The sequence below is a fragment of the Electrona antarctica genome, assembly GCF_951216825.1.
Source record: "Electrona antarctica genome assembly, chromosome: 10".
NCBI classification, from domain to species: domain Eukaryota; kingdom Metazoa; phylum Chordata; class Actinopteri; order Myctophiformes; family Myctophidae; genus Electrona; species Electrona antarctica.
The window spans coordinates 8,502,494-8,519,444 of NC_136791.1; the positions used below are offsets into that span (position 1 = coordinate 8,502,494).

General features: G+C 44.7%; 1 protein-coding gene across 4 annotated transcripts in view; it reads right to left on the reverse strand.

Annotated features, from left to right (window-relative positions):
- The window catches only part of LOC306931175 (neurexin-1a), a 528,074-nt gene that overhangs the window by 172,312 nt on the left and 338,811 nt on the right, over positions 1-16,951 (reverse strand). For all 4 annotated transcript variants that reach the window (XM_079512408.1, XM_079512407.1, XM_079512406.1 and 1 more), the window contains one exon: positions 7,658-7,839. In XM_079512408.1, coding sequence (XP_079368534.1) covers positions 7,658-7,839 — 182 coding nt within the window. The remainder of the gene's footprint in view (positions 1-7,657; positions 7,840-16,951) is intronic.

Here is a 16,951-nt window from a genome sequence, read left to right on the forward strand (position 1 = left end):
GCCACCGTTATAATACTGTAGGCAATGTTTTTAGTCAGCATGCAGTTGCCGTTATCAGCGACCTTGGCTATAGTGGGAGCCAGGGAGTGCTTTTCTCTGTCAAGAGTTCACAGTGCAGGGAAAGTTTTTATCATCAGGTTGCCATAGCAACGCCAGCTTGCACGCTCTCCCGGCTCCAAGCGCCATCAATGTGCGGAACCAAGGAAGATGAAGTCTACGTCACCACATCATTCTCATCATCAATGTGCTGGGCCAATGAGAGATCGCCAACCCTGGCCTTGTCATCTGACATTGCGAATATGAACTACAGTATCTCAAACCAATGAACTTGATATCAACAATCTGACGTCATATGCATTAAGCGAGGAGCTATGCTGTGAAGAAGGGAATTCAGCACTCGGACTCTGAGGGAAAAATACTTAAACTGGAGCCTTAATTAGTATTCGATCTTCCCATTGTAAGTCTATGGAGAACTAATTAATTGATATCAATTAAACTATACAACGGATCGCTTAGCAAATTACAAGCACACGATTCCCGATGAAGCCGGTCGATTTGACATACGTATGGCTCGAGTGTGTGCGGAATAAACTGTGGGAGGAGTAGCGCGACAAAGTATCGCTCATTTACAACAACAAGACGTTGCCAGCCAGAAAGAAACAGATGAAGTTGGATATGTATATTACATGTATTGTAACTTAATAGTATGACATAATGTGATTTAATTGTCTGTTTTCATTCACTTGACTGCAGGGAACAGACCTCTGAATCTAATAATTATACTCTGGGGGAAAAAAGAAGCCTGAATCCAAAACTAAAGTGACGTCTTTTCAAGCGTGTTTCTGCCGAGCGTTCACTTTTCAAGAACATCATGACAGCACGTGGTGGCGGATAATTTATAACTGTGTGTCAATATACAGCCGTATAATATCATCTATCCTCCCCGACCCTAGTGATTACTGTAAGTGCATTACACTTAGCATCAATTAAATTGCCGTCTACACAAAGTAATCACAGAATATTACAAGTGTAATAAGCCTGATACAGTTATATACTGCAGGTACTCCAGGGGCTCCATTTCCGTCACCGCTAAACCCCTTATCCCTACATTTCTTTACCTATTTTTTACTATTTTGCTAAACATTTTTGAATAGTTAAAATGACCAGTCTACAAGCTCACAACGTGTCAATGTAGAATGGCTAGTTGAACTATTCAAAAATGTTTTTCAAAATAGTAAAAAAAGGCAAAGAAGTTTAGGGATAAGGAGCCCCAGAAGTCCCCAGAGCAGTGATTCCCAAACTAGTGAAAACAGCAAATCTACAAGCTCACAATGCGTTGATTCGCACCACGGTGTGAGCTTGTAGATCGGACATTTTCGCAACTATATTTGGCCTATTTAAACGGGATGCGTAACAAGATGCGTACTAATCAGCCCGCGGACCCCCATTTGAAAACATATGCCAGGGACCCCCATAAGAGAAGATTTTTACGGCTCTAGCAGAGATTCTCAACCCGTTTAATTTCAAGGACCCCCAGTTTGACATGCATTAGGCTACGGACCCCCATTTAATGGCATTTCTATCTCTGATACCCCCCCCCCCCCTTTATATTAGTAAAATCAATGTTAAGTTAATGGGTCCATTTGTTTCCATATGTACACTCTCAGAGTTACAGACCCATAAGGGTCCATTTGGTTCCAAGCTATCATTTACCCCTGGGGGTCCCCGGACCCCACTTTGAAAACCACTGCTCCAGAGGATGTGAACATTTGCAGCGCGGTGAGGCCAATGATCCCTGTTTTCATGCTACCGTTGTCATGCAACATAGCCATGATGACGACACACACGGCTTTGATCTAATCTCATCAAGGAACGCCAGTGTAGCCTTCATGCGAAGCAGGAATAGTTCCTTACAGTTCAACACACTATACGTATCTCCGTATATCTTATATAACCCCACGTTAAAGTGCAATCAGTGCATACATATACCCTTAAGTCTCTCTCTCTCTCTCTCTCTCATTAAATCTCCCTTTCACTCGCAAGCTCTCGTCGCTTCCCCTGTCAAACGCGGCGTTGCACAAAGACGGCGGTTTGGTGCGCGGAAGATTAAATAAATAAATAAATAAACGAGACGAGGCGCCCATTCAGAGTGGCTGCTGATGTGAGAGGAGAGGGGATTCTTCTTACAGCCCGCTGCCCCCGCCAGGCCGCCACCCACTCAAACAACATCAACATGTTCAGCACGGCCGTCACACTGCACATGTACTGTAAGTGCACGGGAGCCTGCATGGGTGGAAGGCTGCAGCACATGCATGGGTGGAAGGCTATTGAATAGTTTTCATTTTGATTTAGTCACATTTTAGTTAGCCTCGGAAACCCAGACGTTTTTATTTCCAGGGAGAAAAACAAAGTCTGGGTCAGAGTCCACTTCAATTCGGCATAGAGTAGCGCAAACATCGCTCACTCTCTGCTGATTTCTGATCGTCTGCACCTTTGTTAAATTGACACACAAACGCACCCATGTACACGCACACACTCCTCTCTCTCTCTGTCGCTCTAGTAATTATGTGCCGGGTACACGCGGACGTCGCGGGCTGTTCCCCGCCTAAGTTTGCGAACGATATAAAACTTTACTGCGTCTACATTGCGGTTATGTTAATTATGTACGACGTCCACTCGAGACCGGTAAACTGCTTCGTTTTCAAGATAAAGATGCAGTACACATGGCTGGCCTGTAGATGGCCAACAAAAAAAAAGAAAAAGCTTATTCTAAAAGTATATGAAAGCGTTGGTATTTCACACAGGTGTTGCCAAATAACTAATTATCTTGATCAGATGCGCATATGCGTCATATCAATTTAATGAGCAGAGCAGTGCTGCTTCTCTCTCTGAGTCTGCACACACTGACTGACCAGCTAAAGTGTATGCCTACTAAACCATAATATATGACAAACCTTGGATTAATTCTTCTGAAAACAGCAGCAAGCACAAAGTAAGTGTGAGAGAGAGAGAGTGTGTGTGAGAGAGAGAGAGAGAGAGAGAGAGAGCGAGCGTGCGCACCCATTCTATTTTTTAACACGCAGCATCTCTCTCTCTCTCTCTCTCTCTCTCTGTGACTGTGACTGCGTCTGACACAGACGCGGTCAATAATATATAGCATAAATAATAGGCCAAATATAACACTTTCCCTCTATCTGTGATCAGCTCCTCACACACAACTCCTCTCTCGTGCATGCCTCAGCAACTGTTTGCGTGCGTGCGGGCTGCAGATCGGCTATTTTTGGAGAAGAGATTTATAGACATTATGTGCAAATATAAAATAGCTGTGATACTTATATGTAAGTGGTTATGGTGAAATAAACCATTAACACTGTTTAGTTTGGAGGGGGCGAGGGGACTATGACATCACCGTTTCAGCAAATTAGGCGGCATTCGCTGTACACACGGAGACGTGAAAGTCGCGTCTCCAAACTTTCCCACTCTGGAAGGTAGTTTCAAAATTAGCCGTTAAAGTCCCCCAAAACGCCGTCTCCGTGTGACAAAAAGGGCAGATCGGCTAATTACTTGCCCGAGAAACACCGAAATCGTCCTCGTCTGGATTACCCCTTAGTCTCATGTCGCGCAGCTGCGCGGATCCTGCCGGGAGCTGCCTATGCCATAAAAAGCATAGGTGAGTTCCAGGCTACATTTTAGTCACCTGGAATGTCTTAATGATATTTAGTCTATAGTTTTAGTCAACTAAATATCATATCAGTTGATTTAGTCGACTAAAAATGTATTTTGGTGGGCCTTGATGCCGTCGTATAATGACTGATTTTACACTTGCTGAAAATAGCCGATCTACAAGCTCACAATGCGTCGCGCTGACGCGTTGTGAGCTTGTAGATCTGCTATTTTCAGCGTGCAACCAAGTGTAAAATTACTTATACTGGATGTCTTGATCTCCCTTCCTAAAATTGTATTTTAGTTTTTATTTGTTAATATATTTACATTATTTAGTCTTAGTTTTAATCATAATGTTTTTGTCATAGTATTAGTCGACGACATCAACACTGCACTATGTGCTCGTAAACTGCATTATACCTTCTGCAGCCCCGCCTCCCACCATATGGGACTAGTATAACCTCTCAACGATAAAATAACTGGGTCACAGAGACCCTGAAACCTTTACACAAACACCCCCGCCCTTTTTATTTTGTTTTTTTCCCCCCCAGAGCCTCGACCCATGCACTCAGCGAGCGCTGCATGCACACTCTCCGCGGTGCACTACTGGTTCTTCCGAGACCGAGGTGCGAGACACGCGGAGACACAATAAACAACGAGAAGGTAAACATAACGGTGTGGTGGTTCAGATGTTTGTGCAGGCCCGTGGGAATGTCCACGTGCACCAGCTGCAACCTACATCCACGCATGGCCGCGCAGCATGGCGAATGCTGCGTGAACAGCTCTTATGACACATTGGACCCCGAGTCCAATACCGCTGAGATAAGTATGCTTTAGAGTGGTACTTGTAGGCTGTAGTACTTTGTGGCACTTGACTATACCGTAGGAGTACAAGTAGATATTACATGTAGTGTGGATGTGTGTAGTCCCTTTGGCTGTATTTGGTATGAGCGTGTTTCACACAACACAAACATCCTCCGATTTCCAATAGAACATTGTATTGTACACCTGGCCAGGGCCACGTGTGAGGCAGTTGGTGCGTTCTTTGAAAAGAATCTTAGTGAGAGCGCTTCGTGCCTGTGTGTGTGTGTATATGGGGTGTCCTGTTGATGCACATTTTTTGAAGAGACATATTTGTCAATGGAATCCCCGGCTGTTCTGCCTCTGTGCGCACGCAGCCACGCACACCATTTGAAACCAACTAGTGCTGCTATAGTGTGAACTTTGCTGAGAAGCAATTCATACCTTATCTCTTATAGCACTTTTATCGCGGTACTTATAGGCCAAATGGGGAAACACAGACTGCGCCTTTTCAGTCCCACGTACAGAAACCTCTGCTGAACTTCTCCTTTCTGAGAGGTGCAAAGGAACGCTGCTATGGCTCTTCTCGTCGTCGTAGAAGCAGCGCTGTACCGTAGGTGGCAAAGAGCCCAGAAAGAAAGGAAGGAATGCGTGGACCATAGGGGGGGACAACTGCACATCTGAATGAGTGGACCATAGGGGCGGGACAACTGCACATCTGAATGAGTGGACCATAGGGGGGGGACAACTGCACATCTGAATGAGTGGACCATAGGGGGGGACAACTGCACATCTGAATGAGTGGACCATAGGGGCGGGACAACTGCACATCTGAATGAGTGGACCATAGGGGGGGGACAACTGCACATCTGAATGCGTGGACCATAGGGGGGGGACAACTGCACATCTGAATGAGTGGACCATAGGGGGTGGACAACTGCACATCTGAATGAGTGGACCATAGGGGGGGGACAACTGCACATCTGAATGAGTGCACATTTCACTTCATGATCTATAGTGAACATGTGTCGCTGCATGACCCTGAACCCTTTTATTCTAGTATAGGTTATGGCTGCCTTGTTATCTCCTGATGTCTGATTCAATCTGCCAGACTCACTCGGCGTTCCGCTTTAGGGCCGGCGTGGAGGACAACCAGCTACCACGGGACATAGAAACACCTCCGAACAGAGCTGCTGGTACCCGGGTGACTCATGGGACTAACTTCACAGCTGCTGTGTGCCCTCGGAATCAGACCTGCTTGTGTCATTGCGATGCGTCCGTGTGAATCTGTGTGACTATGACACCGTGTGTGTGTGTGCGTGTGCGTGTGTGTGTGTGTGTGTGTGTGTGTGTGTGTGTGTGTGTGTGTGTGGCACGAAACAGACGGAGGCCAAACAACATTGGCGTGGATTCCGACTGCAGGGAAAGTTGGCCTGTGTTGATTCCGCTCGTTCTGTTTCACATTCCATGTACAGAAATGCACAAAAAGTATCACCAACCAAGTGCATACAATCTGTCAGTCCGGTATCCTGACACCCATCGTCCACTCTGTATATAAACCATCATGATTCTGAACAACATTTAGAATCCATTGCACACATACATAACACATGGATGTAGTGCATACGGAAATGTGTGCATTGCTCACCACGTACCGTACCGTTGACCTAGTGTCTCACTGATGCGGTGCAAAAATGCATGCCATCCAGTGCAGCAAACAAGACTGTTACCAGATTAGTTTAGTTATGCATTTGAAGAACCAACCATTAATTAGAATCCTAACAAACCTTGGGTACAGATGTAGATTCTGCATGATATACAGTATGCTGATATTTGGAAGCCTGGGCCATGTACATAAATTGACCACAAGTGACAAAGACAACTAGCCAAATATATTGCTCTGTTTGGGCTGTTATAGGCAGTTTGTCTGTGTGGAGGAGGATGTGCCATGTGTATCCTATCCAGGTCAGTGCCCTGCATGAACTATGTCTGTCAACCCTGTTAAAGTTGTTTCTCTGCTAAATTAATTGTAATTTCAAATAAAGAATTAAAATGTGTGTGTGTGTGTGTGTGTGTGTGTGTGTGTGTGTGTGTGTGTGTGTGTGTGTGTTTGCGTGCGTGCGCCAATGTGAGTGTGCTTGTGTGTGCGCCAATGTGTGCTTGTGTGTGCGCCAATGTGTGCGCGCCAATGTGTGCTTGTGTGTGTGTGTGCCTGTGTGTATGGGCCTGTGTTTGTGTGTACGTATGTGTGTACGTATGTGTGTACGGGCTACTGTCTGAAGTGAGCTTCAAGTCCAATTCCATGTCTACATGTTTGGGTGGTCTCTAACCTTGTGCTGCCTCTTTCCGCACGTGCTCGAGAACAAATGGAATGATTTGCTGGACATGCTGTCCCGCCTCTTGCGGGTGATGTCAAGTGGAATTAACATCTGCGTTGTGTCTGTCTGCCTGCGCACGTGTGTGTGTGCGTGTGTGTGTGTGTGTGTATCACTGGGTCTGCCAGCATCTGTATTTTGTGTCAGTAAGTGTGTTAGCCAGCTAAAGGTCAGGTGGCAACTGACTGCAGAGCTGCAGGCAGGTGACAGATGTGTGGAAGCAGCCCCTATTAGAGCAGCCATTTCCCTGGGTTCCCAGCACAAACAGAATAACACGCCGAACCACAACAAGCACGCCCAATTACCTCCTCATCGCACACGGGAGGGGCGGACGGCTCAGTTTGTAAAGTATCATAATCAAATCCGATGTTATGCACACAGTCCATACGCCATTTACTTTGTCGCCGTCGTATCCATGGCGATCGGTCTAATCGCCGGCGTCGTTTTATGACATGGTAATAAGGCGAACTGCCTTGCAGTCCATCTAGTCGTTAACCCATTGAGACCTGGAACGCATCCATGTCACGTTAGCGTTTAACCACATTAACCATTAACCCATTTTGGGGCGGGAACCCCTTTTTGTGTTTTAAACATTGTTATAATTTAGCTATTGAAAAATAGCAGATCTACAAGCTCATAGCGCGCCACCGAGTGGCGCGCTATGAACTTGTAGGTCTGCTATTTTTGAAAAATCGTTAAAATGTGCCTCAAATCTTTCCGAAAATTGTCATGATTTAGAAAACTTTTTTTTTTAAATTTCGACGTCAGGCCTGAATGGGTTAAAAGAGGGGGAGGGACGGGGGTGACGGGTCACTTACGATGTGGAGTTTCAGGTAGTCGCCGAGGCCAGACGAGCTGTCCACTCTCACCAGGACGGCGTCCTTCAGCTGGGTACTGAAGCCGATGGCTAGCCTGTCCGCCCGCGTGCTGGGCCGGTCGTTGGGCGGCCACGTGTACGTGATCAACCCGCCATCTCTCCCAAATATGTATGTTGTTCCCGCTGGTGAGAGAGAGAGAGAGAGAGAGAGAGACAAACCAGATGAAGTAATAGTCAAGTACAGTATAGTCCTTCTAGACAGCAACATCCTCAGTGTTCATTTTACCCATTCGTAACTCAGAGAGCGTACAAACGGAACCACATTTGGTTCCATTTGTACACTCTCAAGAGTTATTACTCCACTGTGTAGGCTATATGCCATTGCATACAAGTGCAGCTGCACAAATGCACAACGTCCTGTCAGTTTAAAGCTGTAATCCGTAGCGTCCTTCCAGGGTCTTCAACCTGCTTGGGTCTCCCGCGTCTGAGGTAGACATTTCCACCGCTCTTCCAAGAGGCAACCCCGGCTTGGCCAGGGCAGATATATAGAGCTTAATGAGTCTATATTCTCAACAGAAGAGTATAGGGAGACCACCTCCACCCACTGCAGATGGCTAGTTAATATATTGCATCTACAACACAGACATTTAACATTACACCAAGTTCAGGTTTGCAGTTTTAACTTTGAGAGCGTAAAACATCTAAAAATAAACCTATATAGCAGACTTTCAGCGCAGACATTTGAAGTCTTCACTTGATTGTGGAAGAACGCAAACTAGAGCAAAAAAAAGGCTGAGATGGGGAAGTAATGTACTGCACGCAGAGAGAGAGAGCGAGAGAGAGAGAGAGAGAGAGAGAGAGAGAGAGAGAGAGAGAGAGAGAGAGAGAGAGAGAGAGAGAGAGAGAGGTAGAGAGAGAGAGGGAGAGAGAGAGAGAGAGAGAGAGAGAGGTAGAGAGAGAGAGAGAGAGAGGTAGAGAGAGAGAGCACAGCGCACAGCTTTTTATTCTGCACAATTACTCCATTTTGCTCCTGCCACTTCCATCACCTCCGGAGGTAAAGTGATAGGAGTGAGCGCTAGCAAACTTCCAGCTGCGTCCCCGGTGCCCAGGTAACCAGCGTGCTGAACGGGCACCTCCCTGTCTCCTGCGCTTCATTAGCGGCCTCAAAGGCAGACGCAGCCCGCAGCAGTGTCGGCATGCCTAGACCAATAATTATGCCCTTCTGGTGACCTCCCCTATCTGGCTAATTGCGTTGCCTATTTTGTCTTCGGCAAGAGGGAAAGGTGGGACTATGACCCAGTGGCGGAGAGTCTTCGCCAGAGTGGTTCTAATTACCGATCCTTTCACCAGAGAGAGAAAGCGGTGATCCACCCTATGGAAAGCAAAACGACTCATTTGTGATGAAATGCACCATGTCTCTGTATACGTCTGTCTGTATGTGTGTACGTCTGTAAAGCACGTAACTCGAAAACCGTTCGCCCCACCGACTACAAATTCAACAAACGCGTTCCAAACACCCACAGGGAGTGCAGTCATGCCTGGTATCACGCCAGGTGTCCGTCGGACCCACGGTTGTCAAGAACGGCCACAAAAGGCCTCTGCCCGGGCTCTGGACAAACAGGGCCCCTGCCAATGCTCCATATATGGAGCTGGCCTGTTCCGACATCACAACACTCCATATTTTGGCATGATTGACACATAACTCCATATATGGGAATAAAGGGGCACAGAGAGACAGATACAGAAATCTTCACATATGTGACCGAGTCCAGTGGTTTGATAAACAAGGGGGGCATGGTCATTTTTCAGTTTTACATATTATGAAACTACATAATGTAAGCTTTCATATGATGTATTGTTCATTGAAATTGGAAAAGAAATGAAGAAGATATGACCATCTGAAACTTGTTGAACTGGAAACCCCAAAGTACAGAATTTCCCCTGCAAAGATTCCAAAGATTTTAGCACCTCTGGGCCCCAGGAATGGGTGTGACAATAGATACTTGTCTCCACCCCTAATGGCTTGCATAATCACTCCCCCACCCACTAACCACTCCCCCACTAGGTTAGCTGTCAGTGACACAGTGCACAGATGAGTTGAGTGGATACTTAGTATGCAGTGTGGGAAAGTACATGTTGTTTTACTTAAGTTAAAGTATCAATATTATGGGGACACAGACAGATGGGTGGACCAGGGTATTGCAAGGCCGGGTGGGGCATGGATCTCCAACTTGCATCGTTACCGACTCGGTGCTCTACAGCCAGTCTAGTATATTAAAATGGAAGATTAGAAATAAGCCTTTTCTCTACTAATTAAGGGAGGAGATTATTCAAAGTATCAATCTGATGGGAGGACAATCATTCATTATATATTTAGTTATAATACATTTAGATAGGAGGAAAGTCATTTATAATGGCCTATAATGATGCCGTCACAGGTTCTGAAGCCTTCTTGTACTTCATCATTGCAGAGTTGTCTCAATCAAATCGGTGCCTGTTTCAGTGCAATTAGAACAAGTCTCATTACGATAGTATTTCAATTCATTTTCTCCCGAGTATATAGAGAAGTATGCCTGTGCGTGGAAAACAAAATGATGGAGGGCAAAAAAAGGACGAAAATTAATGCAGTTGTCAGATTAGCATAAAAACAGCTATCTTCAAGGGGAAAAGAATCGACTGTGCGTGCGACTGCGTGCGTGCGTGCGTGCGTGCGTGCGTGCGTGCGTGCGTGCGTGCGTGCGTGCGTAAATAGACAGGCGAGCAAGGAAAAAAGGGAGAGAGAGAGATGAAATATTCATAGTGGGGCTGAGAGTTAAACAGCCTTAGCCTGAACAATAGATTATAAATCATGCTGACTGTAATTCCAATATTTTCTTGTAAACCAGCTCACAAGGATATAAAACTATCGATAAATTCACCATTTATTTATATATTTCTGTCTTTTCCTCCCCTCTGGCCCTCCCTCACAGTGCAGTGATGTGACGGCTTCACTCTGTCCTCCTGTTCATTTTCCAATTCCACTCCCACATTTCAGTCAATATGCGCTCTGTCGACCATTAGCGAGGGGAAATTGCGTCATTAATTAACAATAACATGATGAACAAATGATCGTGGTCGTGAAAGCACAAATCTATGGAGGGATTTATTGTTTTAATTTCGTATAACTCTCATTATGGTGGATAATGGGGTGTAATAACACGCCGTAACCACATTTGATCTAATGCAGTGACGCCTGATAATTATTTAGAAAGTTTGTGTAAAGTTTATATAGGCATATCTTCCGTGGGTGTATGGGGGTTATAACAGGGACCAGGGGCGTAGCTGACCATTTGGTAGCCCTATACTCGTATGATATTTGTGCTGCCCCCCCTCCCGACGAGAGCGCTGCTATTCCTCATGCAGATCGGCTATTTTCGCTGTTTGTGAGGACGTTGAAATGTGTTATTTTGAGGGTCGGCTTGGCACTTCTTGGCACATTGTGTTGCCCCCCTCGGCGTGTTGCCCTACTCGCAGTGCGTATTGCGCGGATACTGACAGGGACAGACAAGGGTGATACGTTTGTGCTGATTGGATATGAGCCAGGCCAGTTCGACCTATGGGATGGGTGCATGCTTATAACAGGGACAGACAGGGTGAGGCGTTTGTGCTGATTGGACAGTCAGGCCAGTTCGACCTATGGGATAATGTATATTATCAATATCCAACCTCGGGCAGTTGGATACAGCCCTCTGCAGTTGGATAACTTCATGTAACAAAAAAAATCGCACCCGTGTGAACTGAGTGGTGCAACCCCCCTCTCCCCCTGCCCCCCTCTCTCTCTCTCTCTCTCTCTCTCTCACTCTCTCATTAGCAGGCAACAGTGCAGCACTATCTCTCTCTCTCTGTTTCTGCCACAACAGCGCCACTTTTGCCCCTACTGGTACTCTAAACATAGTAACATAGTAACAGTCACATAGTCACGGACATTGCTGTTCCTTGGAGTGGTTGCACCACTCAAAAAGCCCAGGCTTGTGTGTGTGTGTGTGTGTGTGTGTGTGTGTGTGTGTGTGTGTGCGCGTGTGTGTGCATGCGCGTCATGGTTTGTGGGACTAAGCCCCCCCCCCCCCCCCCACACACACACACACACACCCACACACCCTCAGGCCACTAAACATTTGTTCCATGTTCCAGCTTATTATAATTAAACTCTTTTACACCATGTCAGTGTTGGAAACGACGCACAGCTAGGGCCCTTCAGCGACCATGTTGTGCCTCCGTCTATTTACGTGATCTGACGTGCGCTTTAGCCTGCTGCTGACAGCTAATTTGCCGTTGGTGTGGTGACTATCCCCCCAAAAGACCAACAAATACACATAAAATGAAGCTCTTCAATATAGAGATTGCTAATTTCACAGGGCTGATGTGGTCGTTATGGCAAACACGGGATGGTCCTTTATGGCACCATTAAGTTAAATGGACAAACACCCACTCTCCAGGCACCGAAGGTCAATAATACCAACTACTCTATAGGGAGGGTATTCAAATGAGTTGCAGAACAGATTCAAGGAGTGCATTTAAAAAGGGGAATGTTTTCAGTTCAGCTTAATAACTACAAAAGATAAACAAGGTGGCTGGCAGGCTGCATATAAGGCTGACCTTGTAGTACACAGTGATATAAGCAATGCAACAGCAGCTAATAACATAAATAAGGGTCGTGTTAGATGCTGGGGTGCCACTGTGCAAGCATAGACAATATACTGTTGGTGCCGTCTACTGTATGCTTGCCCGTTGGCACTGCACCTAAATCAAACACACACACATTATGAATTGTGTTCGCTGATTAGCTGCAGCTGGAAAACAACAAAACCAGCCCATAAGGTTTGTTGCCCCTTGTCAATATGTTGTAAAACAAGTACAAAAAAAAGGTACAATCATGTAAGGTCATTGCAGTGAAACCTGAGGTACGGTTGAAGATTAAAGTCCCTTGTCAATATGTTGTAAAACAAGTACAAAAAACAAGGTACAATCCTGTAAGGTCATTGCAGCGAAACTTGAGGGAGGTTGCAGATTAAGAGGTGATGTGTGGATGAAACGGGGGTGGTAATGTACACCTACAGATTAAGAGGTGATGTGTGGATGAAACGGGGGTGGTAATGTACACCTACAGATCAGCAATCACGTGCTCATCCAACCCCCAGTAGTGCTGCATGCAGGGAGTAATTATGCGCTGGCTCCATATTTGTTGTTTGTATGTGCTCTCCTGGGACTCCGGTCCTGATATGGATCTATTGTAGTCATTAGATACAGTGCTGTCCTGGAAACAGTTGCCCGTTTGGTGTCTCTTTTATGTGACAACAATTTCTGTTTTCGGTTTCCCAGCTCGCCCCCTCCTCTCTAATAATAATAATAAAACCTGGGATAAACAGGATGAGGCAAGATATTCCAGCCCCCTGAGACTAAGGTATACGTCTCAGAGTGCTCAGAGGTGTACACAATACAATCCTTAAAGATGCAGTGCTGTGATTTTTTTTCCCACCAGGTATTATAATTATATAAGGAGGACGATTCTTTTTTTTTTGTTAAAATGTCGTTTTTATGTGGACACGCCCACTGGTTCATTAAGGGTGCGTTCGGAAATGCGCACCGGGAATGTGGTGAATTTGTTGAGTGTGGTGGGCAGTGACGTTACAGTGTGCCTTATTTACGAACGACCACAGCTGTGACGCATTGACACCGCCGACACCGGACAACCCCAGCTTCAGGGTAGGGTCGCTCAGTGCGGGCACTCGGCACACCCGGTGCGCGGTTCGAATGACAACGCACCGAGTGCACTGAATAAACGAACGACAAGAGAGCACACCAGTGCGTTCAGGGCGCATTTCCGAACGCACCCTAAGTATGCCTGGTTTGCTGGTGGGTGGTGATGGGTGATGGTGATCCACCTGAACTGAAGCCGCACCCACAGCTGTTGTATGATAAAGGGGGAGGGGTTTGGGGAGATGATGATATTGTGAGGTCACTATATCACTGTTTTTTTTTCATGGGCACATTTGACTGTCAAGCGGTTTCAGCTCCAGGAAGAAACCCTAAATACAAAGGGAAGACATGATTGCACATACCAATCACACCAAGGGGTCTAATGAAGTACTGTCACCTCATAGACACATGAAAAACTGGAAAGAATACAACAAATAATGGCACTCAATCTTTAACTCTCAGTGTTGCAAAATGGATAATTCGCCACAGAGGACTTTACTGTGTAGGAGTACGAGTCCAAACTCAGACAAAAGGACAGACACTACAATAGATTTCAGCAATAGGGGACACCTAATTATCCTATTACACACTACTGTATTGTACAGTAGCTGAATGTGCATGCACGCACTGTACCACGGTGTCCCTAGAGGCGTCAGAGTGCAAGAACACTGGCTGTTATAAGCCGCTGCGCAGCAGGCTACAATGTAATATCCACAGTGTTTATTTATCTCTGCAAATGCCTTTCAGAAATAAATTAACCACTTGAATCCTATAGTGTCCCTAATCTGGGGAGAACATTCTGCAAAATAGCAGATCTAGAAGCTAGCTCACAACAACACAATGTTGTATAGCTTGTAGATCGGCAATTTTCTGCAAAGATATTTTGGTGTGGAGGGGGAACAAGGAACAGACCTGAATATGGCTATATTCGGGGGGCACACCGGTGGTCTGGAATTGTTTAGCCCATTCACTATGACTCTCAGTACACTTTACTGCTGTCTATCTTCCAAAACATAGTATAGAGGGCATGCACATGCTTAAAGTGAATGGCACATCGAGTGGAAAATCGAGTGGCAAAGCAATAGGCAAAGTGAGTTAAACATTGTTAAATGTTGTTTAATGAAATCAGATAGGACTTTTCTGTTTGGATTCATGGGCTGCCAAGGCCAGAGAGTAGTTTTTTGCCACTCATTAGGCATTCCTGCATAACTTCCTGGTTTGATGATGATGTCACACGCATACCCTCTATACCGTGGTTTGTTATATTTTTGAGGAAGGCGTTGGATTCCCTTAACTTCAGTACGGTGTGACCATAGAGTTAAAAACTCATTAGGTTGATTAGGTGATGTAATGGTGATGTAAAACAAACGGTGCCAACACAAACATTAAACGCCATTAACAATAAAAGAGACATATATGACGTAATGAGGCACATTATGACTTTCAAACACTGAACTAAAGACAAACATTAAACCTGTATATAGGAGGAGGCTAGCGCCCCTCAAAAATAATAGCTGTACTTTAAAAATGTAGCTAAGCTTTAAAAGAATATATATAGTATATAGCTTTACACTTCATTAACAGTTTGACGGCCGCTAATTGTTTGATCCAGTGTTGCGTCGCTGCGTAATACGACAGACCCGCTATTTGTTTTATGAACCTAAATCACATCGCATTCAAAATAATAAAAAAAGTCTGCCTCTGCCGTGGAGCAGGGGGAGAGAGCGTCATGTTATGATGACGAAACCGGAAATCGATACTTATGCTGGGCTGCTAGGGCTTCTGGGAAATTGAGCCCAATGCAAGTGGACGGGGGGCTTGTTTGGACTACAACTTGCTCTGCACTCTGGTTTCGTTTCGCATTGTCATGGCCGCTGGCTCGTTTCAACATAAGACGACGGACCATTTCTTACCCGATTTTCACGGAACAAACGTCCAAATACTTCAGCGTATGATCTAAAGGTAATAAAACAATCTAGGCAGCGTAGAACACTAAAATGCGGATAAATCGTATTTCGCAGTAGAACTGTTAAAAGTAACTGAGCTACACTCCATTTTGAATGGATGTGGGTGAAGACCAGTGGTGGATCATAACTTAAAGCATTTAGACCTGAGAACGATTCTACAAATACCTTCTATAAATCCTGACAGTTTTCTGAAAAACCTCATGTTTCTATGTCAGTGGTTCTCAAACATTTTCATGTCAAGGACCCCAAAAAAATATATGTAATTGGCCGCCGACCCCCATCTGAAAATATGTAGCTCCCCAGAAGCAAAGATTTGAGTTAAAAATGTTCGCCCTGAAAGAATATATTCAAAGATTTGCGCCACATTTTCACAATTTGTCTAAAAATAGCAGACCTACAAGCTCGTAGCGCGGCACTCGGTGCCGCGCTACGAGCTTGTAGATCTGCTATTTTTCAATAGCTAAAGTACAACATTATACTTAAACACCAAAAGGGGTTCCCGCCCAAAATGGGTTAATACATTTACTCAAGTATTGTTCTTAATATATTGAATACAGGACTTGTACATGTATAACAGTGTTTTACATTGTGGTATAGCTACTTTTACTTAAGTAATAAATGCAATGGCTCCAGCTGAGGACACTGTGATTGAATAAAACATACATTTGTATATAAAAGCTACAAATGATGAAGAATTCTCTTTGATGCGATCAAACTGCAATGAAAACACACATATCTTGTGCAACAAACAGATTTGATGATATGCCACGTACTGAAAATGCAGTGGTGCAGCTTTCCTAAAGCTACAGCCACGCTATATCATTAAAAGAATTACTCTGCATGCAGTGAAGTTACACACAGGACACTGGGGAATAAAGTTATATGCTCTATATACTGTAAGTAGTTAAGCTTACTTTCCAACTAGTGATGCACCGAATATTCGGCCGCAGAAAATATTCGGCAGAAAATGGCTAAAAATGCATTTTCGGCCTATTCGGTTTCGGCCCGAATAGGCAGAAAATATATCACCGAATAGTGTGTATGCAATTAATACTTTCAAAAGAGCTGAATAAATGTTTTATGGACCCATAATAGTGATTATTATTTAAGTTAAGTTTTGCCATAACCATTTATGCCATAAATCAGGTAGCTTTAAGGTGCGGCCATGACAGCAATGGTAGTAATTAGGAAAAAAGATATGTATTAATCATATTCGGTATTCGGTTTTCGGCCAAATGTTTCCTATATTCGGTATTCGGTTTCGGCTAAGAATTTCCCTTTCGGTGCATCCCTATTTCCAACACATGAAAATCAAATTCCAGAGAATTTAAATTTGCTGGAGACAACTAGGCAACCTAGCTGACACAAAATCATTGCGTGTTAATTCCTTGTCAACGTTGTGTTATCGTGACATTTTAAAAAAATTCTAAATTTTAAAGAGCAGAAAGTTTTGAAAGGTCTACCCGAAAATACTACGTTGATTTCGACTCAGTTATTCAGGTAAGTTTGATAAGGTTTTAATCTAAAAACTTAACGAAATCAGGGGTCATCACCATGTTCATTTTCCTCAAAATTCTAATTTTGCCACGTTT